The sequence below is a fragment of the Micromys minutus genome (genome assembly GCF_963924665.1).
Source record: "Micromys minutus genome assembly, chromosome: 3".
NCBI classification, from domain to species: domain Eukaryota; kingdom Metazoa; phylum Chordata; class Mammalia; order Rodentia; family Muridae; genus Micromys; species Micromys minutus.
In genome coordinates, this window is record NC_137972.1 from 18,679,828 (window position 1) to 18,707,535 (window position 27,708).

At 50.2% G+C, this 27,708-nt stretch overlaps 1 protein-coding gene across 3 annotated transcripts in view; it reads left to right on the plus strand.

Moving 5' to 3' along the window:
- The window catches only part of TEAD4 (TEA domain transcription factor 4), a 42,570-nt gene extending 14,862 nt beyond the window's left edge, over positions 1–27,708 (plus strand). For 2 of the 3 annotated variants that reach the window (XM_080914603.1, XM_080914605.1), the window contains 10 exons: positions 2,122–2,186; positions 2,465–2,527; positions 5,983–6,111; positions 7,117–7,160; positions 7,617–7,672; positions 8,926–9,065; positions 9,405–9,578; positions 21,359–21,499; positions 23,619–23,771; positions 23,873–27,708. In XM_080914603.1, coding sequence (XP_080770729.1) covers positions 2,122–2,186; positions 2,465–2,527; positions 5,983–6,111; positions 7,117–7,160; positions 7,617–7,672; positions 8,926–9,065; positions 9,405–9,578; positions 21,359–21,499; positions 23,619–23,771; positions 23,873–23,986 — 1,079 coding nt within the window. In that variant the 3' untranslated portion in view covers positions 23,987–27,708. The remainder of the gene's footprint in view (positions 1–2,121; positions 2,187–2,464; positions 2,528–5,982; positions 6,112–7,116; positions 7,161–7,616; positions 7,673–8,925; positions 9,066–9,404; positions 9,579–21,358; positions 21,500–23,618; positions 23,772–23,872) is intronic. The other variant, XM_080914604.1, reaches the window with a different exon arrangement.

The following is a 27,708-nucleotide window of genomic DNA, read 5'->3' on the forward strand; positions in this document are numbered from 1 at the left end:
ATGTCGCTCAGGGACAGTGAAATGTAGGGGTGACAGGCTGCGTGTTTGCCTTGTCACTGGGAACCGGAGCACTGTGGGAATGTTGCTCAGGGAAGGAGAACACAGTGTAGGACAAGGACGCCCAGCTTGTGTTTCTTCAGTGTCCCCGTGGGAACTGGGACAGATGTTGTGGTTCTCAGTCTCCCATGTACCCACACACTGCTGGCAACTTTGAGGAATTGAGAAAGATGGTCTTCAGGCCCACGAGCCCGTGACATGATGTGGGTGGGATCTGGCTTAGTTCTAGGTTTTTATACAACTTAGTAAAATAATGTTGTGTGATCAAATATAGAAGAAAGGCTTTAAAATAATTAGATTGAGCTAGATTAGAAGGCCGAGTGGAAATCCATGGGTGTGCTGAGGTCACAAAGCTCCTTGGAAGAACTGTAGGTTCAAACCTAGCTCCCAAAGCCTTAGCTTCTTGGAAGAACTGTAGATCCAAGCCTAGCTCCCAAAGCCTTAATATTGTGGTTCCTTTTCCATAACCAACCACTGATGGCTCAGGCTTCAGAGTTCCTAGCTGCAGCACAATCACCCTTAGTTAGACACAGAGTAGAACCGCTGGACATTCATTGACCTGCCAACAGCACCTATGGAGAATGTTTCCCTCCAGGGCTTTGGAGGAGACATCTTTCAGGACTCATATTTTTAGGTGCAAACGGGCTCACACAGCGTCTGAGGAACCTGACTCCTCCTTATTCCCTTCCTCAGACTCAGACAAGCCAGCGTCTCAGGACTGCACATCCTTCTGGCTATTGAGGACTCTTCATTTGGACTTGGCTGTGGGGAAAAGGTCAGCTTAGGGACCAGCCTGGCTCTGGCCGAGCTCTCTAGTTACAGCCCAGAGCTCGCCTCACCTGCTCCTGTAATAGCAGCTTCTTCACACAGCCACTCCAGCCTCAGCTGACAGGGCGGGCCTCTGCTATGCCCCCTGGCCTAGATGTAGAGCAAAAAGGGGATAGCTTCCCCTACCTCAGCCTTCCCTCTCCCTCCTCTGATGTTTACACGGTGGTCAGTGTCTCACTGAGAACCACCCCCATGTAGATATGTGCCCCCCTCCAACCTAGATACTGCATGGTGTTTATCAGACAGGGGGTGGGAGAGGAGATCAAGGATGGACACGTGGTCTGAGCAGCCAGGGCTAGATAGCAATACCTTTTTCAAAAAATGCACACATACAGCAAAATATCAACCATGAAAAAGGGCTGGGGATGTGGCGTAGGAACAAGAGTGTTTGCCCAGCATGCACCATGCTGTCTTGATTTCCAGCACTGTATCAGAACCTGGCACGGCGGTACATGCCAACTATTGATATAGTATTTGGGATATGGAGGCTAGGGAATCAGGAGTTCAGAGTCACTCTCAGCTACATAATGAGTTCGGAGTTGGCCTCGGCTGAAAGAGACCCTGCCTTGATACTATTAATAATGGTGATAATAATAATTAAAACCCAATACATCTCTGATCTTATTTATAGTAATTGAGGGTGTGGCTGGCTCTGGGGACACAGTCTGGCCTCCAGCAGGTGGCTCTTTGAGTTTAGGGTGAAGAATGCCTGAGGTAGAGCCTTGGGCTGTAGGAGTTGTCTGAGTTTTGGTTTTGGTGAGACTGGATTAAGAAGAGAGGCTTTTTGCCAGTTATACAGATCTTCTACCCCTGAGCTATTTCTCCTTGCTGCCCTTTATGGATGAGGAGGCAGGCCTCCTCCCTGGCAACTATTAGAGTCCTAGGACCATGTCTTTCATGCCCACCAGCCATCTTTAAGGTCCTCCTCATTTCCAGAAGCAGCAGAAACGATGAGAGTCTCATAGGTAAAGGGCAGGTATTTCCCACACAGAAAGCCCTGGGAGAGACCAAGATGGCTGAAGCAGCCACTATGGAATGAGGACCGTGTGCTGAGTGGCGGTGGCCCACGTGTCCTGATTCTACCGATTGTCTGGTGATGATGCTCTCTATCTCCTCTCACTACTGTGATATCTCTGTGTTCCAAGGAGGGCAGGGGGGACTTACAGAGTGTTTATTCTAAGTAAAGAGCTCACCCTCAAGGTCTCCCCACTGAGAGGTTGTGTGGTGTTTCTGTAGGTCGGAATGAGCTGATTGCACGCTACATCAAGCTGCGGACAGGGAAGACACGCACAAGGAAGCAGGTGAGGTCATCATCCCGAGGGGATTGGAGAGGCACCCACTTCTCTGGGTTCCCTGGTTCCTCCATTTCCTAGAGACTCAAACTCCCACTCACTCCCCCCTTGTGAGGTACTGGCAGACTCAGGGTGAACTGGGGCAGGCAGGAGTGAGCTCCCCACACTGACCTGCTCCTCACACCAACCATTCCCAGGATAGGCAGAGAGCCAGGGAAGGCTAAGGGTTGGGGGCACATAAGCTGCCTGGGAGGTGGAGACAGGAACTCTCTCTCTCTCTGCAACAGGTCTCCAGCCACATCCAAGTGCTTGCCCGTCGTAAAGCTCGGGAGATCCAGGCCAAGCTCAAGGTAAGAAAAACTGTCAACAGAAAATGAACCCTGGGGCTTCGGGTAAAGTGGGGCCTCCCGGCCTCCCGGGAGTCCCAGCTCTTTTTCCAGCTGGGAAAGCAACCCTGTGGGTTCAGGGGCTTCCACTGTGTGAAGCCTATGTTCCTCTTGCTGTTAAGGGCAGTTGAGGCCTAGCCTGTGGCGTTTGTGTAGAACCAGTCTCCTGCCGGGCCCTACTTAGGGTTTAGTGTAGATAGACCCAGACTCTGTTTCTCAGTGTTTCTGTTCCCTCTGTGTTCTCTGAGATGAGCAGTTTCATCTCCCTAGATGACTCTCGGTATAAGTCCTCCAGGACTCTGGATTCACGCCCTCTGGGTGAGCACTGAGAGGGGGTGTACCTTCTATTAGGGAGACCCCCCCCATCTCTCTCCACCAAAGGTTTTTCTGTGTATTCTTGGCTTTCTTGGAACTCACTCTGTAGACCAGGCTGGCCTTGAACTCCCGATTGCTGGGATTAAAGGCATGTGCCATCACCACCCCTTATCTGACCCAGGCCCAGACTCAATCAGTAGAACCACAGACCTCTCTATCCCCTAAGAAGCTATACTCACTGTCTTCACACTTCTGTTCCTGTCCTCAGCCCAGCTGTCCGGCACACCCCATAGCTGTGGCTCAGCACCTCCATCCTTTGTCCCTGGCCTGCCTGCAGCTGTGGATCCCTCCCTGGGACACTTCTAACCCTAGAGTCCTGCTTGTTCTTCATGTTGCCTCTCTGGTCTGCCTCTGACACACTGGGAGCCCAGGTGACAGCAGACGACAGAATAGCTGTGTTATGTTTACAGTGTCTAGGGGGATGTTCATTTCCTTGGGCCCTCTCTACCATGTATCCTTGCTTCCAAGAATCTTGTGTCTGTTTGTAACTAGAGACTTGAAGGCAGCCGTCATTGGCCCCAAACCTCTTAAGATGCCCACATTGTCATGATCCGCATCTTCCCCAGAGACTGGCCTGGGGACTGTGTCCCGCTTTCAAGGCTCCTGGGACCACAGTTATTAAGCTCTGGGGTAGACAGTAGGGTAGGTGGAAATCCTGGGCTTGGTTCTACCCCATCTTTGTTTCATGGCCCTGTCCTACAAAATCAGGATGATCTGGCACCGTGATTGGTAATGTCTCCTTCAAGTGGAAGATGCATGGCTTCTGGCCCTGCTGTCTGGCCACTGATGCCATCCTTACAAAGTCCTTTCTACTTCCTTCTGCCTCGTGCGTTGAGGATGTGGTTTCCTGAGCCCTGTCATTTGTTTAGATTAAGGATACAGGAAGGGACGCATGTTGCCGGCATGGAACGGATGGAGCTCTCTGAACTTGGGGTACAGTTGTAAATCTCAGCAGCCCTTAGGATATGGCATGTCAAGCCACCTCGGGGAGAGGCCCGGAGGCCTGGCCTAGGATGTCTTTTCCTCCCAGAAGGACATGGCATCAATGATCAGAGATGGCCTTTGAGAACAAGGCTCAAGTCTATCCACAGAAGAACAGTGGTTGAAGATACTGGCAACAAATCTCACCCCCTCACTGCTTTCATGAGCACGCACATAGTGGGAAGCATGTAGTGTGGCTTCCACGTGCTCTGTAGTGGTGTGTTGGCTGCTGCTACATTCTAACACGTTTCCACCGTCCCCTTGGCTGGCATTGCCTTCTCTGTGCCAGCTTTCAATGTCCTAGTCATTTTTCTGTGACAATATACAAAGAGGGAAACTGGGCACGATGGACCATGTGTATAATCTCAGTTACTTGCGAGGCTGAAACAGGAGGACCCAAGTTCAAGATCAGTTTGGACACTCTAGTGAGACCCTATCTCAAAGTTTTAAACAAAAAGGGGCTGGTGGTAAGGTGTAGAGTAACCCACAGTGTGAGGCCCTGAACGCAAGTCCCAGCGTCATGAAAAGAACCACACGCTGGCCGTGGATATAGCTACTGCAGGGTTGAATGGTTGCCTAGCATGTGCAAGACCCCTAGACTCAAACTCTAGCAGAAAAAGAGAAGAGAGAAAGGCTAAAAGAAATGGCACTGGAGAGTTGGACAGTGGTTAAGAGCACCGGTTGCTCTTGCAGAAGACCCGGGTTCGGTTCCAGCTCCTACCTACATAGTAGCTCACGACCATCTCTGAGTCTAATTCCAGTGGGTCTGACGCCCTCTTCTGGCTTCTGCAGGCACCAGCCTTGTACACACTGCATATACACACGTGCAGGCAAAATACTCACATGCACAAAATAAATAACAACAAAAAAGAATCGATGCTTATGTGGCTCACAATCTGAGAAAACGGCTGCTATTCAACATCTGTTCAACATCTGTGGACCTTCTTCCAGCATTAAGGCATGGAGAAGGTGTCACCACACAGAGAACAAGCTTGGACCAGTCAGTCTTCCTCCTCTTGTAGACCACTAATGCCATCAAGTGGACTCACCCTCATGACTTTGCTTAATTACCTTCCGAAGGTCCCGGCTCTAAATAACCATCAACCTGTGAACGTTATGGAACAGTTGAGCCCTAGCATGCACCACTCTTTTACGGTTATCCCTGGGGCTGGAGAGATGGCTCAGAGGTTAAGAGCACTGACTGCTCTTCCAGAGGTCCTGAGTTCAAGTCCCAGCAATCACATGGTGGCTCACAACCACATGTAATGAGAACTGATGCCTTCTGCTGGTGTGTCTGAAGACAGCCACAGTGTACTTATATGTAATAAATTAATACATAAAGAAGGTTATAAGATTCTCCCTGCTGTCTCTGTGACTCAGTTCCTCCTAATAGATCCTCCTGATCCTCCACCCTCCCAGGGGTCAAAGTGTACTAGCCTTTCTCTGTATGCTGTTTCAGACCACACCTATTTCCAGATTGTTCTGAGTAGTTTCTGGGCGACACCTATGGGGCCCCAGAACTATACTGCATCCTGTCTTGGAGTTGCTGTGTAGACCAAGGGAGACTGCCCTGCAGATTTTTAAGCTATAGAAGTATCGGCCAAACTCAGCTTTTGTCTTAGTCAAGGCAGGCTTGGTCTTATCAGATTCTCATTCATCAGGAAACGCTGATTCACTAGTGTCTCTGTTTGGTAGAGATGGTAACTCGACCTACAAGTTCAATGGTAGAACGCATGCTTAGCGTGCTTGAAGCTTGGGGCTCCATCCCCAGCACTAGAAAGAGACATTGGGGAGAGGGAGGAAGGCAGTGGGGAAGGTCAGGCAGGCATCCTGGCATATGGAGTCTCTAGTCATGTTCCTGTGTCCCCAGCAGATGAGGAAACCGATCAGAGAAGCTGAGCCACCTGCTCAGTCACCAACACGTTAGCACTTCAAACTTGAACCTGGTCCCCAGTTCTGGCTGCTGACCTTGGACAGCTTTTCTGACCCCAAGGCCAGACCCACGCCTCCCCTGAGCCTGGTTGGTGGCCCTGCTCAGGCCCTCCCTTCCCATGTCTCCCCAGGACCAGGCAGCTAAGAACAAGGCCCTGCAGAGCATGGCTGCCATGTCGTCCGCCCAGATCGTCTCGGCCACAGCCTTCCACAGTAAAATGGCTTTTGCCCGGGGCCCTGGCTACCCAGCAATCTCAGGGGTAAGTGGGGCAGCCTAGAGCAAGAGGCCAACTCAGCTTTTCTCATTCCCTTCTCTTCTGCAGAGCAGAACAGTCTCACTTCTTGTCTTCCGAGCCCTTCCAGGGCCCATTTTAAAAGCATAGCTTTGCTGGTGGTAGAACCTCTGTTTTTTCTTTAACAGTAACACAGCAGGCCTTCAGGGAGAGGCCAGAGGCTGCTCTCAGGAGCTGCCCAACGGGAACTGGCCTCATTTATAGTTGAGGAAGCAGAAGGATGGGAACCGAACCCCAAGGCTTTGGCGTAGCACTACAGTGTCCTCGATATCCGCCGCTTATCCTTGTCTCTCTCCCGCCCTGCGTCCTAGGGGCACCTGTTCCGTGTGCGGAGAGGATGTCTAGGGATGTCAACTTTGTCAGCCTAACAACTAGTCTCTGAGCCATGTCCGCATTGCCACACTTTGAAAATGTTTCCAGAAATGGTCCTCCTCCCCAAGCTTGTCATGCAGCCTGAATGGCACCTTAAGATGTCCCACTTGCTCTATCCTCACAGATGGGGAAGGAAGTGTGTCTTGAACCCCACAGGTCTTTCCATTACCATATTTCATAGAGAGTCTTGTGGGATGTTAAGTAGATGGGACGTAAAATGATCGTGTAGACACTTGGACTAAGTCATTCTTTTCTGCCTTTGAGGCGGGAACACACCTCAGGAGCAAGGTAAGCACGCCCTTTACCACTGAGGCCCTGAACAGACTTCTTGGCTCTAGGACCTCAGAGCCAAACATGCTTAGAGCCCTGTGACTCCTGATGGGAGAGAGCAAGTGCCCAGGCATCAGGCCTGGCTTTCCTAGGTGTGGCTGCTGCCCGGTTGAACACAGGCATCCGCTTGTCTTCCTCTCACTGCTGGAGTTACCTTTCCATCTGGGGGCCTGCATGGCCTCTCCCTCCCAGATTCTTCCCACAGTCCTCGTGAGCTCTTGACCCATGCACCCCACAGCTGTGCTGAGTTTATACCTTTTGCCTCCACAGTTTTGGCAAGGAGCTTTGCCAGGCCAACCTGGAACATCCCATGAGTGAGTATGGTTTGGTTTCTTACCTTCACTTTCTGAACTGATTCCAAACCCAGAGTTTTAGGAAACAGAGCCTCCCTAGGGGGAACATGGGCTGCAGCGTGATATCATCCTGCTGAGGCTAGCTTTGCTTTCAGACGTCACTTGCTTAATCTGCAGCGTCTCCACTCAGAGCGCCGTTCACTGAAGTGCTCGGCTGCATGGGGTATGGGTGGAGCTAAAGCTTGATACCCCAAGAGGCATCAGGTTGGCCCAAGAGAGGGTGTGAGGAGCATTGCCCCAACAGATAGATTGCTTCTCTAACTCAAACACAAAGCCTGGGGGAATTGGCAGGGGAGGGTGCTGGAAACCAATGCCTTCCTTCTAAGGAAGGCTTAAGGTTATCAATGGCCAAGCTGCCAGAGCTAACAGTGTAGCTCTTCCCAGAGCCTGATGCCTCCTCTCTCCTTTCTCCTGCAGTGTGAAACCTTTCTCTCAAAACACCTACACTGTCCAGCCTCCACTGCCTCTGCCAGGTAGGTGGATGGTGCATGTTCCCCTTATGTGTCACACCCTCTGCCTCCTGCCTCGGGTCCCAGGCCCCCCCCAGAACCCGGGTCCCACCCTCATCACTGCTAGACCTCATGACGTCATGTGTTCAGATCACACATCCCAATCTCCTGGCTATACCGCCTTTCTTGCGTCTAGTCGGCATGCTGCAGCCACGCCTCATGGGTGCCGCGTGGCGTTCTTGGGTGACACCGGATGCTGTACTTGCCTGTTGTGCTCCTGGCTGGCTGGCTGGGACACAGAGCTGGAAGGAAGTGCTTGTGTGCCCAGCTTACTCTCCTAGGGTGCATGTACTGCTGGCTTCTGGCTTTCCCCTCGGAGTGCTACCTACTGCTTCTCAACTGGGAGCTGAGGGCCCCTGCTTTCCAAACCTCACCCTTCCCTAGCACAGGAGACCCTGATGCCTGGAAAGCACGGCTGGGCATTTATCTCTAAGCAGCTTGCTGGTTTGGGCCTTCCCCCAGGCTTCAGCTAGGACCCTCTCTCAGGAGGCTTCCTCCGCCCTTTCCACACTGCAGTCCCGACCAGGGTTTTCACCCTTCCCTGGAGGGTGACCAGCTGTGCTGTTCTGGCTGTGGCCCCTCAGGCTCTCCTGGCACCCCTGGTGCCCGCTCACTGCTTCCTCCGCCCCCATACGGAGCATCTCCGAGCTGGGTCCTGTCCTCTTTTCTTCCCTCTGTCCATGCTGCTGCAGTCTGCGCTCAGATCCACCTAATTCTTGTCCAGATTACTGCAGTGGCCTCTCGCTGGCTCCCTGTAACTCTCAAAGCATCTATCTTGAGGTGCTATTTCCAGCTTTAAGATGACTCCATGCCCCGTGGTTCCTTTATGTGAGCTCTGTGATAGATCTGCCCGACTCCTGAGACTACATTCTCATGCCCCCTCAACCCCCCAACCCCCACGCCCTCTCTGTCTTTCTTTCAGCTTTATAGACCTCGAACTCACAGTGTTCTGCCTGCCTCTGCCTCCTGAGCGCTGGGATTAAGGGTGTGCACTACCACTGCCCTGCTATTTCACACCTTTGTTAAGCCTCATCTTCCTGATTGTCTTCAGGGGCATCAAGCAGTCTTCAATGGGGCTGGGGATACACTTCTTCGCTAGCCTGGGTCTGCGTCCATTCCTTAGAAACCTATGCTGGAGGTGTATTCTATGGTTTGAGGCAACTTCCTGCTTCCAGGGAGGACAAGGAGGGTTCCATGTGTCTCTCCCCCTTCACTAGGCTTTGAGTCCCCTGCAGTACCTACGCCATCACCTTCTGCACCACCGGCTCCTCCGTGGCAAGGTCGCAGCATAGCCAGCTCCAAGCTCTGGATGTTGGAGTTTTCCGCTTTCCTGGAGCGCCAGCAAGATCCTGACAAGGTAAGTCTCTCCCGTGGCAGACTGTCAAACTCCAGTCTCATTACAGATGGTTGTGAGCCACCATGTGGTTGGTGGGAATTGAACTCAGGACCTCTGGAAGAGCAGTCAGTGCTCTTAACCACTGAGCCATCTCTCCAGCCCAGGGCCACACCTTCTAATAGTGCCATTCCCTGGGCCAAGCATCTACAAACCATAACATCTCCCTTTTTCTAAATGAGGAATCTGAGGCTCGCTCGGAGTGGTAAAGTTACTTGCCTCAGGTTGTGAGTACAACAGGCAGCTGGGCTGTCTCTCTGCCCTACCCTATCACTCTCAGATGGATTGCTTTTCTGTCCACAGTACAACAAACACCTGTTCGTGCACATCAGCCAGTCAAGCCCAAGCTACAGTGACCCCTACCTCGAAACCGTGGACATCCGCCAGATCTATGACAAGTTCCCAGAGAAGAAGGGGGGCCTCAAGGAGCTATTTGAACGGGGGCCCTCTAATGCCTTCTTCCTTGTGAAGTTCTGGGTAAGCCCTGGGCCTCTCTTCCCTTCATTCAGTACAGTGAGACAGCCCGGAAAGAGCAGGAAGGCATGGTGGTGCATAGGAGGCCTTGGGGTGGCGTGGGGGCATGGGGAAGGAGCGCACACAGGAGGCCACTGCTTGTGGAAGCTGGGCATCAGAATGTGGCGGTGAGGTCATAGAGCTGCGCAGATGGAAGACCCTTTTTCTCCTTTCTTTCTGCCCCCTTTCCTTGTTTGCTTTCTGTCTGTGCTCCAGAGGCACTTTCCTGATGGTGGCTGATGGGTTTTGGTCAGGAACTGAGGGATTACGGAGGCAGTAGTGCTGGGGAAGGACTGAGAGGTGACACATATTTCCCATAAGGAAAGACCCATGTCTGTCTCAAGCAGTCCTGTCTGCAGGCTTGGCTTTCCCCACTCTCCTTGTCCCTCTGTGGATGTTGGGTACATAGAACCAGTCCATGAGATGCTCTGCTCTGAGATCAGGAGTCACACAACAGCCTTCTTCCAGGCCTAGAACACACCAGGGTCATACGGGACACCAGGACAATGGCTAATAAGGGCAGGAAGTCCTCCAGGACCTGACTTGAACTTCAGATATGGAACGTTGTCTGTATCTGACACCAGGCCTGGAAGCCAGTGCTGATTCTTCCTGCTTCCTGTGGCCTCGGCTACAGAGGACCACCCAGGTGCTTGCGTCAGACCTATTTAGTTTGCAGTGCTGGACTACCTCTTTTTAGTTGCTTGTGTTTTAATTTTGTGGCACTGAGGTTGGAGCCCAGAATCTCAACCTTGATAGACAGTTTGTTTTGAGTCACACCACAGCGCTACAAGCTGGTTCCTTTTACTTCCAGCCCAGCATAATTTGGTAATCTGGGAGTCTCTCATCCTGGAAAGAACATGTTGACATGTGTGTATAGTATCCTAGGTGGCTTTCAATCTCTGCCTAGGAATGCCCATCTCAGCCTTCCCTACAGATAAGCCAGCTCCTGGCTCTCGGCAGAAGACTCCAGTGCCTTAGAGACCTGGGGCCTTACTTTGACAGTGTGTACTTCTTGCCCTGTGATTACAGAAATAGCAGATCTCCAAGCAGGTTGGTACCTGGATCTGGATTTGATGTAGGCAGGATCTGCTAGGCAGAGAGGAGAAAGGCCATTTCCTCCCTAGCAGCAGATGAGTAGAAACGGGAGAAAGGAAGTTTGGAGGAAGGTACGAAGTTTGGAGAAAGAGTAATAGAAAACAGAGCAGTTAAGATGATGTCCTAGATGGTCCTTAAATTAAATTTCTAGGGTTTCATTAATATGGATGGAGCATAGGCTGTGTGTGTGAGTGTGTGTATGATTGTGTGAGTGAGTGTGTGTGTGTGAGTGTGTGTGTGAATGAGTGTGTATGTGTGTGTGTGTGTGTGTTGGTGATCAGGTCAGGAGTATGTATATGTATATAGTGCTTGCTTTACCATTGTGCTATGTAGCACTCCGTTGCTCTTCTTAAATAAGCGTGTTCATAGTTATTAATTCCAAGAGTCTTCTCTAAAGAAAAGCATCTGATTCTCATGCTGATCCCTTCCTAAGTCCCGGAGTGGTGAACTGTCATCTTCCTTTCGGTTTTATATCCTGTGTTGGTAAACATTTATATTGCTGTGCCTTAATGTCATAACCGAGGCATTCTAGACTTCGTTTGTTCTAGAATAAAAATCTGCTTTCCATCACTTTCCATCATCACCCCGGTTCACTCCCACGGAGGGAGCCACATATCCTTCAGCAAAAGCCACACAATGTTCTTACTTTGACAATGTACATCGGTCACCAAAGAGCTGAAGACTATATTATGACTACATTTCCTTTATTATGTACCTTTCTTTCCTATATGTAAATGGATTTTTTTATTTTATAAACTGGGCATTTTAAATGAAGTTATTCTTAAAATTTTACAGACCCCTCCATGAGCCCTCCCATATAAAACTGTTTTGTTTTATATGAAGAAATGTTTTGTTTCTCTGTTCTTTTTCAAATGCTCCTAGCATTAGAAAAGCTCCTAGCTTGTTAGTCCCTCCTTCCTCCTGGAGATCAGCTTGGGAGCCTCCGTTACCTGCTCCAGAGTGAACTAGTACTTCCAAGGCTGCCGGACTGAGCCTCTCCTGTGTAGAATCGATAAAGAGTCTCTGGGATCTCATAGTATTGGCATACCCGACTCATGCTGTGAACATGATGCTGTGAAAAGTTCCAAGAGAAAAAAACAAAACAACACACAAGACCACGGTTAGGTTTCCTTCTGTTGTGATAAAACACCACAAGCAGATGCAACTTGGGGAAGAAAGGGTTCAATCATCCACAGCTTACTGCCCTACGTCCAGGAAAGACAGGAACTCAGGGCAGGATCTTGGAGGCAGGAACTGATGCAGAGGCCATGGAGGAATGCTGCTTACTGGTCTGCTGAGAGGCCTTCTTATAGCACTTAGGACCGCCAGCCCAAGGAGGATGCTACAGTGGGGTAGGGTTAGGGTGGGCCTCCCCACATCAGTCAAGGAAGTAAGTGTATTACAGACTTGAATACCGTCCAGTCTCATGAAGGAATTTTCCCAGTTGAGGTTCCCTTTTCCCAAATAACTTTGCCTTGACATAGAACTGACCAGCACAGCCTAAAAATGGCTCTCCCTACTTTGTGTGTGTGTGTGTGTGTGTGTGTGTGTTTAGAGCGCACACATGCTTACATCTGCAGGCCTTATAGCTTAGCCATAAAGTGTTTCTCCAACACGTGCAAGACCTATATGTTAAATACTTAGCACCTATTAAACATTGAAAAGACAGGTTTTGATTTAGGTTTTTCTATCAATCAAGTACACACACACACACACACACACACACACACACACACACACGGAGACAGGGTCTTGGAACTGATCTCAGGCTGATCTAGAACTCAGTCTTTCTGCCTCAGCTTCCTGGGTTCTGGGATTACAAGTCTCTACCACCCCATCTAAAGAACAACAGCCATTTGTAAGGACATTGCTCTACTTCCAGTGTGCACGCCTGACACCATTCTGTTCCGCTATGCATAGGGAATTTTATGATCTGCTTTTCTCCTCCCAGGAAGTTTTAAGACCTCCTCCATTTCTGTGTTTTCAATTTCACATTGATCTTTGGATTATATCTTGTCTTTATGACTTCTCGTCTTTGGCTCTATATATACTTGGTAGGCTCTTTCAATTACAAGATTAGAGTCTTCCTATTTTGGGACAGTTAAGTGTGTTATTTCTTTGAAAAATTCTCTCATTCATTTTACCGAATCCTTAATGCTACCCCACTTCCCGGCTTATTGTTTTTGCTTTTTACTTTTCTGGGGGTGGTTGAAACCAAATCTTATAGTATAGTCTAGGCTGGCCTGTGACTCATATAGTATAGTTCAGGTTATCCTCACACTTACAGTGATCCTCCTGTCTCAGCCTCCCAAGTGTCAGGATTATTGGTGTGAGTCATCAGTGTGTTTGTGAATTGTCTGTCTCTCGTCCTGGAAACCACAAAATAGGCTAGGCAAAAGCCCCAGGGCTCTCTCTCCTCCCCCCACCCCCAAGCTGGGATTACAAGTGTGGCCCTGAGTCTGGCTTTTCTTCCTGGATTCTGAGGGTTGAATTTGGGCTCACATTCTTGCAAGGCAAGCCCCTCAGTTACCATTCTTATATTTTCCAGTTTATTTGCTCGGTCTGTTTTCTTGGAGACTTGCTGCTTTTGCCTTCTAGTTTGGATTAGTTCAGTGTGAATATCTGAGTGAATATTATCCAAAGGCCAAAGCATCAAGTGCACAAAGCAGTAGTTTTCCGTTCATGTAGAAGCCTGGTGGTAGACCCTCCAGGGATGGTCTGACTGCTCTGTAATAGCCTAGTAGCCCGAGCCCTCTCTCCTTGCCATCCTCAGTATGTGGCTTCTGTCCTCAAGGTCATGGCCACTGGAATTCCAGCTATTACCTCCCCCATTGCAAGCATTAGGAAAGGATCCTGTGTAGCTCCCTGTGGGGTCCTTTCTAAAGTCCTGCACTGGGTGTGATGATTTGTGTGGATGAACCAGGGAAATGTGAACTCAGAGGCTTTGCAGTGGGTTTTGGTTAGTGTCATTGGGGTGGTAAACAGGCAGCCTCCTGTTTCTCATGTGTTTAGGAGGGAATCCTGGGCTCCCATCCAGAGTGTGTCAACTAGTGGGTCTCTCAGCACTAGTCCACCTGCCCCCTCGGATGTGATTGGAGTCAGAAGGGAGACCTAGTGTGTGTGTGTGTGTGTGTGTGTGTGTGTGTGTGTGTATACACACACAATGTGCATGCATGTTTGTATGAATGTATGTACAAATGAGTTCTTTGTATAGGGATCCGAGGGCACTGTATATGCCAGGCAATCCATGTTACTAAGCATCCCAGGTAAGCCCTGGTGCTGTTGGATGCAGTTGGTAGCAATAGTTTTTATCTACAGACACATTTTAAACAAGGTTCCCCTTAGAACCCCCCATTTCACAAGCTCTGGAAATTGATGCCTGGTGCAGACAAGGGCCGAGGTCTGAGGATGCTTCCTTGGCTGGGTCTCCATTGTTTCCGTGGCCATTCTCGGTACATTTAGGGAAGACTGAACGATCACAGGAGCATTCACGTTAACAGGTCACATGGTTTGTGACATCTGCCACATCTTCAAAGGCAGATCCGGTTGATGAACTTGCTTTAGAGGAGAAACTGAAGCGTGGTCAGGATAAACAATCTACCAGACTTAACCCAGTCTGCCGCAGTACTAGAACCAGACTGTGGAGAGCAGAAAAGAGGGCGGACTTATCTATGACCATGGAGAGAGAGCAGAGCAACCGGGCCATTTGATTTTCTAGACCTTAACCTTCCTTCCAGGAAATGTTGGCAAAGTCTTCCAGGTGGAAGTAAACTAGAACCTACCTTGGACCCATCTATTCATTTGCCTCTACTTAGGGGACAGGGTAGGGAACCGATAGTGGTTGTGGGGACAGCCAGGATACCAGAAGCTTGACTGGGCAGGTCCCACGGACATGCCTGGCCAGGGCTGTATAAAAAAACTCCACATGGCCACTGCCTTTTAGCAGTAGACTTTGGGGGGCGGGATTCTGCAGTGGGACATGGATCTGGGGCAGTACAGACAATACAGGAGCAGGGTGGCTTTAAGAGAGCCCTCCCCCTGTGAGAGGCAGCTGACTTTTGGGCCCAACGGTTCCAGTGAGATGCAATCACTCGCTTTGAGAGCCGGATCTCAAGACCAAGTCTTGGCTTCTGTGCCTCAGTTTCCCCTTCTTAAAGGTTAGCAGTTATTCTCGTGGGTTCCAGTCTGGGAGCTCAGATAAGATCTTGGCCTTCCTTGGGGAAGGTGAGCGGAGGTCAGAGAGGGAATGCTAGAGGCCAGGGCACTGCCTGTCCTCATGTGGGAGGGGCTCAAAGGCGGGGGTGGGGGGGTGGGGTGGGGTGGGGTGGGGTGGGGTGGGGTGGAGGGGGAATGCAGTGAGGGACCTTTGGCAATTGTGAGTCAGTCACAGGCAGTCCCCTGCCCCCTGGCCTGCCCCCTCCTCTAATCACTGTCTGCTGTGGGCTTGGGTACACATACATAAGAAGGAAACCTGTCCAGGCAAGAAACTGTTGCCTCTCACAGCCAGCCTTCCTCCCCTGCCCTGTTTGCTCAGTCTGCCTGCCAGGTGCTGGAGAGCTGATGAGAACCTCCCAGAGTGGGGGCCACTTTGATTTCCCTGAATCTAGGCATCAGCCGCCATCCCCCATCTCCGGAGAGTTGCTGCTCACACTGAGGGGCTGTGGTGGTTGGCAGTCCTGAAGCATGCCTGGGCTTATCTCCAGTGCCAATAGCATCAGGTACAACAGGGGAAGGGGCGGAGTTCTCAGGGCCCAGTTCTGAGAGGATTGATTGCCCACTGGAGTGAGGGCTGGAAAATGGAAATCCCGTGATCCAGAACCAGCTGAAAACTACCAGAGGCTGCCTGTCCTTGTCACGGGAAGGCCTGCCATTGGCTACACTGGGTGGAGCCAGGCAGCAGGACAATTCCCTGGGCCTTTTCATTATCCGTTCCATGGCTCCCTTCTGGGCCTGACATTCCTCCCAGACACATGACAATCAAGGCTGTGTGATCATCTGTCAGTCACCCGATCCCTCACACCTGTTCCGGGCCCAGTGCATGAGCTGCCCACCCTCACGGAACAGCTATGAATAGGGCGCATGGAGGGGGTAGTGTGTTCAGAAGGCTGGGCACTGAGAGGGACAGCTGTCCTGGACTACAGCTGCCTTGTGTGGCGGTGGAGCTACATGAACCCTGGATCCCAAGGACGAGCTGAGGTACCGTAAAATGGGTCCCTCTGGCATCGGCTACCACCTCGAAGGTCGGGGTAACAGTGAACTGACCCCCTTCATCGCACTAATCTTACTTTGTTCTCGGTGACAACTTCTTTAATAATACACAAATGCTTCAGCCTTTTTCTGCCCCACCGTCCCCAGAAGCACTGGGCTATACATGGATATCCATTCATAAACACATAGGAGGTGACCGAAGAGTTGGAGTGTATTTGAGTTGGAGGGCTTAAGTCAGGGTCTACAACTCAGGGGTAAAGTATACACTATACATACACACGTGTGTGTATATACATGTGTGTGTATAGATATATGTGTTTGTATACATATATATACATATATATTACTATACTGAGGGACCTGACTTTTTTCACAGCACCGCCCAGTGTTGAGAAGTGTAATGGCTCCATGCCAACCATTATTTTGAAAGGCCTGCTGTGCAGGCACTGAGTAAGGTTTGTCAAGGACAGGGTTCTTGCCCCCATAGACCTTCCCTTGGACAAGTCACGTGAGCATGTGGTGCAGAGGCAGGAGGAGACTGCCTTTGTGTGTGGCCTGAGAGGCTCTTTGGTCTTCTCAGCATGGCGCTTGGGAGTGTCTTGTAAGTGCTACATCCACTGAAATTTTATTTAGTAGTTAATTTGCATATATATATATATATATATATATACTGGGTGTGTGGTAGCTCATGCCTTTAATCTCTGAGTTCGAGGCCAGCCTGGTCTAAGAGTGAGTTCCAGGGTAACCAAGGATACACATAGAAATTAAAAAAGAAAAAGAAAAGCGAATTGATTTCATAAAGGGCCAGCAATATGGCTAAGTGAGTACAGGTGCTTGCCATTAAGCCTGAAGACGACTCAGCTCCTAGAACACACACATCTGGAGGGGAAAATTGACTCATGAAAATTGTCCTCTGACTTACACATGGACACAGTAAAACATCACAAAATCTCTGTGTAAGCTGACAAGGGAGCATTAATTATGCTGTAATTAAAGTGGCTTGGAAGACATATTTCTAACACACACACACAAGTCCATACACATGAAGACACAGTGTGTGTGTGTGTGTGTGTGTGTGTAGTATCATCAAAAGATAAAAATTAGGTGTATACCTGCAATCCTAGTTCTCTGGAGGCTGAAGTCAAAGGAATGAAGGTTGAGGTCAGTCTAGACTACAGAGCAAGATCTTAGTTCAAGCAAAGACACCATGAGGGTCTCGTGTGGTTAATGAGGGTCTGTCATCTGAGCATTGTTACTCAGGCCTCAGTCCCTTTCCAGGACGTCAGGACTCATGACAGTGTTTTGTTTTCTTGTTGATGTTCGGGCAACGGTTTTGCTCTGTTCTAGTCCCAGCATAACCTAAGCACACAAACCCTCGAATGTTTTCAGGCCAGCTTGGCAAACTTGGTCTCCTGGGCTGCTCAAATGACTTAGAAAGCCTAAGTTCAGGTCCCTGCTCATTTCGTTAGTCACAGGAAGACCTTGAGCCATGGCTGACCCACATCCTCCAGGACTCACAGGGTTGCTCTTCCTGCCTTGCTTCACACCCCACAGCTGCCCTTCCTCCACGGGATTATGATGGGCACAGGGTGCGGAGACCAGAGCCATCCTGGGTTGGGAACGGAGAGTGTTTAGTAGAGGGAACTGTTTGTTTCAGGGGCTAAACATCAGCTTGGATGCTGTTGTGTTTGTTTTTCCTTCCTCCTAACGAATGGCTCCATTTAAACCATTCATAGTGTAGAGACATTCTCTTGGTTCTTCCATAATTGCTTTTCTCATTTAGCAAGTTCTGTTCATCCTTAATGGTGAAGATTAGCCCTTCTCGGCAGTATACATGCGCATATATGTGCATAATATGTCTTCCACGACACCTTAATTACAACATAAATAACGTTCCCTTATCAGCTTTCACAAAGATTTTGCTATAGAAAGGAGGTGCCAAAGGAAAACTGGTACTTGAGTGTCACCTAGTGGCGTAAGACGGTTTGTCACTTGCGCCCAACTTAATACCCAGACCTTCCTGAGTTCTGCACAGGAGTTGTAGGTCTCAGAACTGACATCAGGATTGGCGGTTCACAGCCTGCACTCTGGTCCATGTGGCAGTTCCCTCTGGGTTGTGTGGTAGGTGAAGAAATCTCACATAAAAATCATGTTTCTCCTGGGCAGTGGTGGTGTGCACCTTTAATCCAGGACAGCCAGGGGTACAGAGAAACTCCATCTCAAACAAACAAGCAACAAAACAAAGGGGAAAAAACCCGAGTCTTTGTTTTTACAATTGTATTGCTTAGGGTAAATTAAGAAACGGAAGAGAATCTTGTTGCCTGGCAGCGGTAGCTCACACCTTTAAGCTCAGCACTTAGGAGGCGGGCTGGTCTTCGTGGTGAGTTCCAGGGCAGCCAGATGTACATAGCAAGACCGTGTCTTGGGAAAACAAGAACAGAACAGGCAAAGAATTGGACTTCTGTAAGTCATTTGTAGGAAAATGGGTGGAGTTAGAAAATCTTATCAAACAAAATTAGGCTGACCCAGCCAGCACACACACACACACACACACACACACACACACACATACACACACACACACACACATACACACACACACACACACACACATACACACACACACACACACATACACACACACACACACACACACACACACAGAGAGAGAGAGAGAGAGAGAGAGAGAGAGAGAGAGAGAGAGAGAGAGATATTTAAAAGAATTCCTTAAGTGATTTGGTATACACTCCTGCCTCCAAGCCTGTTGATTCACATGGTGGAAGGAGAGAACCAATCCCCAAAAGCTGTCCTTTGGCTTCCACATGCTTCCTCTGGCATGGGTATGCTCCTACACATCAAATAAACAAGTAATTTTTTTAAAAGCCCACCTTAAAACACAAGAACCCCTCCCAAAACTAAGGAATCGAAGGGGTGTCCTTCAGGAAACGTTTACCAAGTTCAGACACATAAGCACTTGCCATGGTCTGTGGGGTCCCAGCTATGTCTTGAGTTAGCAGCAGACCTGCCATTATCCATGTGTTTGCTGAATGCACACGTTACAAGGTCATGGGCTTAACATCGGGGTTCAAGACAAACCCTGTGGCGTCACACGGTGTGTGGAAGGGTTGAATTCTTCCGATACATGAAGAACACTAGGTTGCAGTAGAAGCCTAAGGACGTTGTAGCTGCTGGGGATGTGGGATGTCTACCAAAGGAAAAGCTGCCAGGAGAGCCAGCTCATGGAAGAGGCAGAGCCGTGGGGGTGAAATGCCCGAGCTCTTGCACCTTGGGTAGCACCTTAAGCTCTGGATATCACATATGGAGCTGTAGAACCCTCATGTTTACGTTGCTGAGTTGCAACCTTTTTCTTTAAAGATTTTATAGATATTTCTGTGTATATGTGAGCACGTGTGTGTACAGGTGCCCACTGGAGACCAGAAGAGGGCATGAGCTGGCAGTGTGGGTGCTGGGAGCCGAGCTCAGGTTCTCTGTAAGAGCAGCAAGGTCCCTTACCCACCGAGTCTTTCTCTCTCCAGCACCGAGTTTCTTCTTGCTGCCATCCCTTACATTCTCTTTGCCATAGGGATGTCTACTCGGCTGGTATGGTGAGTGGGAACCACGCGGTTTTCCTTCCTGATGGTGTAAGGTTTATAGCTCAGTGTGGTTTCTTTTCTGATTTTGCAGAGTTCATAGCTCAGATCACCACAGAAGAGATTATGCTCTGGACACTTCTGACTGCATGGGGTTGTGTTTTGAGATGGACATGACCCTTTCTGGGCCAGGGACATATTTTGAGTCTGCAGTGTTTCCCACAGATTTGCATTTGGAGTGCTCAGTCCTTAGCTTGTGTCTCTGTTTTGAAGGCTACGGAGCTTTTAAGAGGTGTGATCTTGCCGCTGAAAATGAGACTCTAGGGGGGAGTTATGCCCACTCCATGTTTGGGCTTGTGGCCTTGGCTTCCTGTCCCATGTCTTGTGAATAGCCACCATCTTATCTTAGCGCCAGATGGAATCATTCTGCCGTTCCCATCCTGCTATGAGGGACGGAGACAGCGATAGAAACCTCTCCTCTCTTAGGCTGTCTTTGGTATTTAATCACAGCAATCCTAAAGTAATTAATACAATATCCAACCAAGAATTAATTCACACACTCCCATGTGGGCAGCTATGAACTTAATTCTCATTGTTTTGGAAACAAACCAGAAAGCCTAGCACTGAGCCAGGATGCGGGTGTGTGTGTGTGGGGGGGCATAGCAGAGGCTTTCCTATGCCTGCTGTGAACCCATTGTGTTTTCTTCATTTTCTTCTCTCCTTCTGGTCCTTCCAGGCCAAAGGTTCTCTCACTGAGCTGTACCCAAGCCCTGCCCCATTTTTTTTCTTTTTTAAAAAAGATTTATTTATTATGTACACAGCTTTCTGCCTGCATGTATGCCTACAGGCCAGCAGAGGGCACCAGATCCCATCACAGATGGCTGTGAGCCACCGTGTGGTTGCTGGGAATTGAACTCAGGACCTCTGGAAGAGCAGTCAGTGCCCTCAACCTCTGAACCATTGCTCCAGCTCCTTCCCCCACCCCCTTTCTGGTAGTTAAAGTCCATTCATAAAACTTACATGACCTTTAATCCAAGTGTTCTTAATAATTGTGCTCGGATTGTTCATGAAAATTTTGTAAGACATTAAAGCAAAGGCTATACACCATCTCTTCTATGTTCATTTTTTTTTTATAGTACATGTTAAGCAAGTACCGAAAAAGGAAAAAAGAACCACAAAGGCCAAAACAACAAAAAGCTAAATATATGGGATTTTGTTTCCAGCTGTGCTTGTGTTTACGTAGGGAGCCAGAGCACCAAGCAGCTCATTTCACTGCATCTTTACTGCATTTTTAACGCATCTTTATTTCTACATTTGTTCTTAGATGGCCTCAAACATGTAAATACAAATAAAACATGTAGCAAAAATAACAGAAGCCAGTAGCAGGTAACTTCCAACCATGGAAAATGTGAACTGTTTCCTCCCTTAGAGTAAACTGGGTCCCAACTTTGCCTAGGGACCTAAAGGGCATGTGGAGACCCGGGATCTCCATGGGACATTTGTACCACAGCCTCACAAGTAGCCCAACCCTTAAAGTACCCACAGACAGCACAATCCAATTACCCCTTTTGTTCCCTAACCAACACGAAACCAATAGGCAGGCTTTCTTTGCTTAGACGTGGAAGCGGTTTTAACATTGGCCTTTCCGAAGCGTACCAAGAGTACCATGCTAAATGTGTAACTCCTGGAAAATTTCCACATTCCCCGTATTGGTGAGCATGAATCCGACCTTAATTAAAGTCAGCTCTACTGGGCTGCTCCTGCCCCCATTCTTGGAAAGTCCTGTTCTCTGGTCCTTGAAACCCTAAGGACACACCTGCAAACAATCATATCTTCCTCTGTCTCCGGCAGGCAGACCTCAATACCAACATCGATGAGGAGGGCAGCGCCTTCTATGGAGTCTCCAGCCAGTATGAGAGCCCAGAGAATATGATTATCACCTGCTCCACTAAGGTCTGCTCGTTTGGCAAGCAAGTGGTGGAGAAAGTCGAGGTAGGAGCCCACCCGGTCGGTGTAGGGTAAATGGGGGTAGTCTGTTCTCCCTTTCACTGGCCTCCTCCTGAGGGCAGGATCCCTAAGGGAGGCCCTGGGCAGAGGTGGGTACCATGTTCCTTCCACGTGCCTTTTAAGAAGTGCATATTTAGGGTTGGCATGAGGCATCTGCTATGTTGCTGGCTTAATTGCCTGTCTTGCACCTCAGAGCCCTGGCTGAATCTTCTGACTGGGGTTCCTTTTAAGCCTTCCTTGGAAGCACCCCACATCTTCTAGAGCAGGACCAAAGCTCAGGCTAGCCCAAGGATTTCTCCCTGATCCATCTGTGTCTTTGACAGCTGGGCGTGGGGCTAGGAGAGGCCTTTCCCAGTCCCACAGCTCTCTAGTGGCAGAGGCAGGTGAGATGGGTGTTCAGGGTTTGCTTGCTTCTCGCTGTTTACACCTTGAGTGTTGGAAACTTCTGGAGTCCCTTTGCTCCAGTTGTTTGGGTCTTTATAAGAACCTGGGTGTGCTAGGCAAATGCTCTACCATGGAGTATACCCTTAGTCAACCCTCCCTCCTCCCACCTCTCCTTTCTTCCTCCTTTCTACCCTTCTTCTCTTCCCCTTCCCTCTTTTTCTTCCTCCTTCTTTCCTCCTCTCCTTCCTTCCCTTCCTCCCCTTCCTCCTTCCTTCCTTCCCTCCCTCTCTCTCATTTCTTCTTTCCCTCCTCTCCCTTTTTCCTTCTCTTCCTCCCTCCTCCCTTTCCTCCTTCTTTCCTTCCCTCCTTTCTTCTCTCTTTCATTCCTTCCTTCCCTCCTCTCCCTACCTCCCTCCCTTCCTCTTTCCCTCCCTCCCTCCCTTCCTCTCTCATTCCTTCTTTTCCTTCTCTCTCTCTCCCTCCATCCCTTTATCCCTTCCTTCCTTTCTTCTTTCCTTCCATGAGATAGTCTTTAGATGCCCCTATTCCAGTAGCACGGAGCTTACTTTTCAGTTGTGGAGTGCCCCAGAGACTTTTACACTTAAGCAGAATTTCTGGCTTCTCTCCCTCTTACCCAGTCAAGGGCAGGTAGCCTAGTGGTGAGCACAAGCCAAGTTTATCTCTGTACATCTCTCACTACCCCCACTTCCTGTTGGATGTTTGGGGTTGTGCTAACACACACACACACACACACACACACACACACACACACATCTCTAAGGAAGTATCAGTTTGTCTTCACTATCCCGCTGGGTCCAATAGCTGCGACATTCTGATCCTGTTGCCTAATGACAAAATAGCACCAAAGCCTCCACCCCAGCATAGCTGTGGCCCTAAAGTCTCTGACCCTGTGCAATGCTTAGTGCTGTGTATGGTGTCAGTCTGGTCACCTCTTGGCCAGCGGGGATCTGAACTGATTGTGTCTCCTCCACCTGGGGTTGACAGCCATCTCATTTAAACAGCTAGGTGCCGTGAGAAGCGACCTTTGCTTTGGGGTCCCGATCCTAGAATCGGCAGGAAGCTTTTGAGCGCCACTGAGGCCCGTGCATGTGACTGCTCTCCTTCTTGGGAGTGTCACCCGGCAGTAGCAGTGGGCATGTGCAAGTGTTGTGTTTTGTTTCCTTTAGCGCTCGAGATGGACACCGGGCTCAGTGGCTAAGCCTCTGTCCTGCCTCAGCCAAGGCAGTTTTTACAAAGTTCCTCTAGCTACCAATTTTCATAAAACATATCAGGGTCTTGAGATGCCCGTGTCTCTATCCAGTCATCATTCCACACATTGTCCCCTCATGTTGTTCCTCTACCTCCTAAGCCAACAGCATCCACCACCAAGTTCATGCATTAGACAGTTCCATCTCAAAGGCGCTGGTACCCTCCCCCACCGCAGCCTCATGGGCAACGCCCACCTGCTCCATCTCATTGCCGGCTACATTTACATCTGTGTCTTTACATTTCCCTCTTCTGGAAATGTCTACCTGTCTTGTCAGTGACAAAGGGGAGAGGCCTGGCTTCATATCCGGGAACCTCAGAGGATGAGTCTCCTGGGCCATCTTCTGCCTCTCTGTCCCATCGGTGGTGATTGGGTTTTGTACATCCCTGCTGACTTGGGCTTGGGCTGGAGGCTGAGGGATTCTAAGCCTCCGTTGTCCCTGGGGTTCTACAGACAGAGTACGCTCGCTATGAGAATGGCCGCTATTTGTACCGTATCCACCGGTCCCCACTCTGTGAGTACATGATCAACTTTATCCACAAGCTGAAGCACTTACCGGAGAAGTATATGATGAACAGCGTGCTGGAGAACTTCACCATTCTGCAGGTATGATGTGGGGCGGATTCCCAGGGTCTGGTACATCAGTGGGTGGTGCCAATGGCTTCCCTTTGCAGGGCTTTGACCCTCACCTTCTCGCCCGCCCGCAGGTAGTCACCAACCGAGACACACAGGAGACCTTGCTGTGTGTTGCCTATGTCTTTGAAGTTTCAGCCAGCGAACACGGGGCTCAGCATCACATCTACCGGCTTGCGAAAGAATGAGAGCGCAATGGTGGGGGTGGGGGAACAAGTCCAGGAAATGGGGACCTGGGAGGGAACCTTCAGGGACAGCCCCCCGGAAGTGCCAAGAGAGCCAAGCAGAGTTGCCAGTCCCCTTCTTACCAGGAGCAAACTGCCTGATCGTGCAGTGCTCAACCCCCAATAAACCCAAGGTGTCGAGTGTTTTCAGAGGAGCTGGTTTGGCCTGTATGAGCCCAGAAGGGCAGGGGAGAAGGGGGCACCAGGAGGCATGCTGGAAGCAATGCCCAGAGATGCCCCAGGATGGCCCAGGAACCAGAACCCCAGTGGACTTAGCCAGGCCTATCACCTAGACACCAAAGCTCAAGACCCAGTGGTTTCTTCTCAGCTGCTGGAACCCCACACTCTGCTGCTGGTCACACTAGTGACCTGAGGACAGACGGCACGCGGGTCACACACCCAGGGATGCTGTGTATGACTTTGTGTACACTGTTCCGTCAGCCCTGCCATCCTCACCCAAGGATGGCTACGGGCGAAAGGTTCCACTCCTGCAAACGGGGGCTGGATTTAGGTGTGGCCTCAACGTAGTTGTGGGACTGAGACTGGGTAAGAGCTACTCCTTCTGCAGGGGGCGGGGGCTCCAGACTGAAGCGAGGCTTTGGAGGCAGGGCGTTCTTCAGGGCCAGCGTTTCCAGCCGCCTGACGTCCACAGGCTCCTCAGGTTCTCTTAGTCTCCTTGCACTGACGAGGGGAGAAAGTTTGTAAAGTACCCAAGTCGCAGTCCAGTCGTGTGGTAAACGATCTAATCCTCAGCCCCCTCGTTTCTCTCCCTCTGGAGGATCTGTCTCTCTGCTGCCCGCTCAAGGCTTTCTGCCGTCTTCCCCAGCTGAAGCCAGTTCTAGGTAGTCTGGAGCCTCAGGAAGAAAGCTATAACCTGGGCGTGTTGGTGTGTGCGCTCAGGACTCAGGGATGCATCTGTGAGGATGTAGAAATGGGCAGCATTGTAGTGGGTGCTACAGAGGTGAGGAGACAAAGGCTCTTGGAGTCAGTCTAGCCTGACTTTGGTGTGCAACCTTTTCAAAAAAAAATGTTGTGGTGCCTCAGTTTCCCCATCTGTAAAATGGGTATAAACATTCACCTACCTCGTGTATGGCCAGTGCCTCACACAGTGCTGAGCACATCCACATGTTCAATAAATATGCATCGGTACTAACTGTGGGAACTTCATCTCCAGCTTAAGGACCCAGGCTGAAGAGCTATGCACTAGGGTGGGGTGGTCCCTACAGCAACTGCCTGTCACAGAGAGGAGGGATCAGAGAGTCTCAGGGAAGAGGTAGTCCTTGAGGAGACAGGTTATGAGAGGAAGGTGGCTAATATTTATTGATGTTCTGTGGTTTTTGGTGCTGGGGCCAGGGTTTGACACCGGCTAAGTGACCGTACCAGATATATGCAAATAAGCATGTGAGAGGAGGTTGGCTGCGAGCCACCCAGTCTTTCTGTAGCTCCAAATTCCCTCTCCTTGGACGCAAAGCAGTTTAGCCCATACCCTGCTTCCTACCATGTTAGGATGGTGGCTAGACCCAGGCCTCCTTCCTTCCTACTGTGCTGGGTAAAGGTCCTGCTATCAAACAGGGTCAGGGGGCCCCAGGAAGACTATTACATCCCTGGCCTTGTGATCAGGATTCACCAGTCCACATGCAGGCCTGCATTTGCAGCGCCCCCCCCACCCCCCATGCTCAAATCCTAGCCCTGGCCCCCTCCCCCACTTATGCTGCCCTGGACAGCATCCTTGGAAGCGCCAGCCTCAGACATTTCAGACTTCTATGCAGTCGGCCTCTTGGGACTCGAAGCAGCTCAGTCCAGATGTTGGGTCCCAGTGTGGCTCATAGGTTTTTCCTGTGTTAACTGACCTCAGTGGCCTAATGGAACGTCACCATAAGGAGACTGTCTCACTGCCTCTTCATTCAAGCCAACATGGCACTTGACTTAGGGTACCTCCCTTATCCCACCAAGCTGATACTGTGCCAAAACCATTTATCTTTTAAAGATGAGGTCTTCCTCTCTTGCCTGGGCTATTCTCTCCAGCGATCCTCCTGCCTCAGCTTCCTGAGAAGCTGGGACTATGGGTGCTCCCCACTGTGTCCTGCACTCGTATTGTAGAGACTGAGAAGGCAGGGCCCAGAGAGCTTTGGGAAGTAGCTTAGGTTGCCGGTGTGTGCTTTTCATTTGCTCGGTGAGTGGTTGTCTGGCTTCTGAGGGGTGGCAGGTTCCAGGGGAAGGTGTTCCTGAGCAGAACAGACCCGGTAGCTGTGAACTTACTTTGGGCTGCGGAGGAGGGGGTGACTGGAAGCAAGTTAAGGGGACTTGTAGGTCGTCGACAGTGTTGTGGAGGATACCCAAGGTCAGCTTCACCTGAGGGGAGGCTGCAGAGGCCTGGCCTCTGCACTGGCCTCCGAACCAAAGACCAGTGTATCCGAAGGAACTTTCCAAAGGAGAGAATGGAGAAGCCTGGAGACAGGGAGGGGACGGGCGTGTCCCAGGGGTATTCTGACTGACAGAGGTTGGACATAGGCAGTTCAGTCCTTGGTGCCTCCTGCACCCCCTGTGTGGATGTGCACTTTGGAATGCTCTCGGGATGGTAGCAGGCCTGGAGGCGTTAAGCAAGCGATTGCCTTCTTTGATGCTATTTTTAGAACGGAGCTCTAGTTCGGAGGAACCCTTGCTCCGGAACCCATCCAGCCTTGCTCCCCTGGGCGTCTGGGGGTGGAAATTATTTGTTTTCTGGGTCTGTTCCACTTGGCAGCCAGGCGAAAGACAGGAGAGAGTGGAGCAGGAATGGCCATCTGTGTCACTGGGCCTGGGAGATGAGCAAGGGTCCCCAAAGTCCTAGGGATAGAGAGCCCTCCATCCTGGGAGTGGAAACCTTCTGGCGCTATCTGGTTAGCAGGAAACGTCAGACTGCAGTGGGGACAGGTGAGAGGTCTCCCTCACTGTCTGAGATGGAGCGGAAGCCAGCAATGTGTCACAGGAATGGAAAAAATGTACCCTGACCCCACCCCTGCCCCCCCCCACCCCCCCACAAAAACCCCCACATAAACAACCCTAGTCTTTCCCAGGCTGGATACTGAGTCAGATGGCAGAGGTTGGAGGACTGAGGGAAGGCAGGGACGGGAGCTCCTGAGACCCTGGGGCAGTGTAACCCCTTTCTGGCCTCCCAGGCACAGAAGATAAACAACAGAACAGTGAGAGGTTCCCCCAGGGTTTCTACCCAGTGGCCACCGGGGTTTGACCCCTGCTGACTACCAATAGAGCTTTGGGAGTTGGGGAGTCAGTGGCACCTCGGATAACCTCTCTTACAGATCAGAAAGATAACTACCTTCTCCCCCAAAGACCTGACTCTGTATAGAATGTCTGATAGGCCCAGCCAGGCCCCAGGCTGCACAGTTATGATCCCTTCTGCCGTCCCCCCCAGCCCCCACCCCCAGGAGAAGAATGAGACCATTGGGGACTACACAGTGAAGCCTAATCTCTGAAGTAAATTTCTTTGGAAAGTGTCTGGAACTTGGCTTTTGTATATATACCTAGTGAATTAGAAAGGGCACAGGTATGTGTGTGCCTTCCTAGAGAGCCAGAGCCCAGCAGCGGGAATGGTGGCTTTTTGTACACTCACAGATGTCTAATATTCAATTTTAAGGTTTTTGTATTTTTTTCTATGTAAACCTCCATCTCTTCAAATCTTCAGTAAA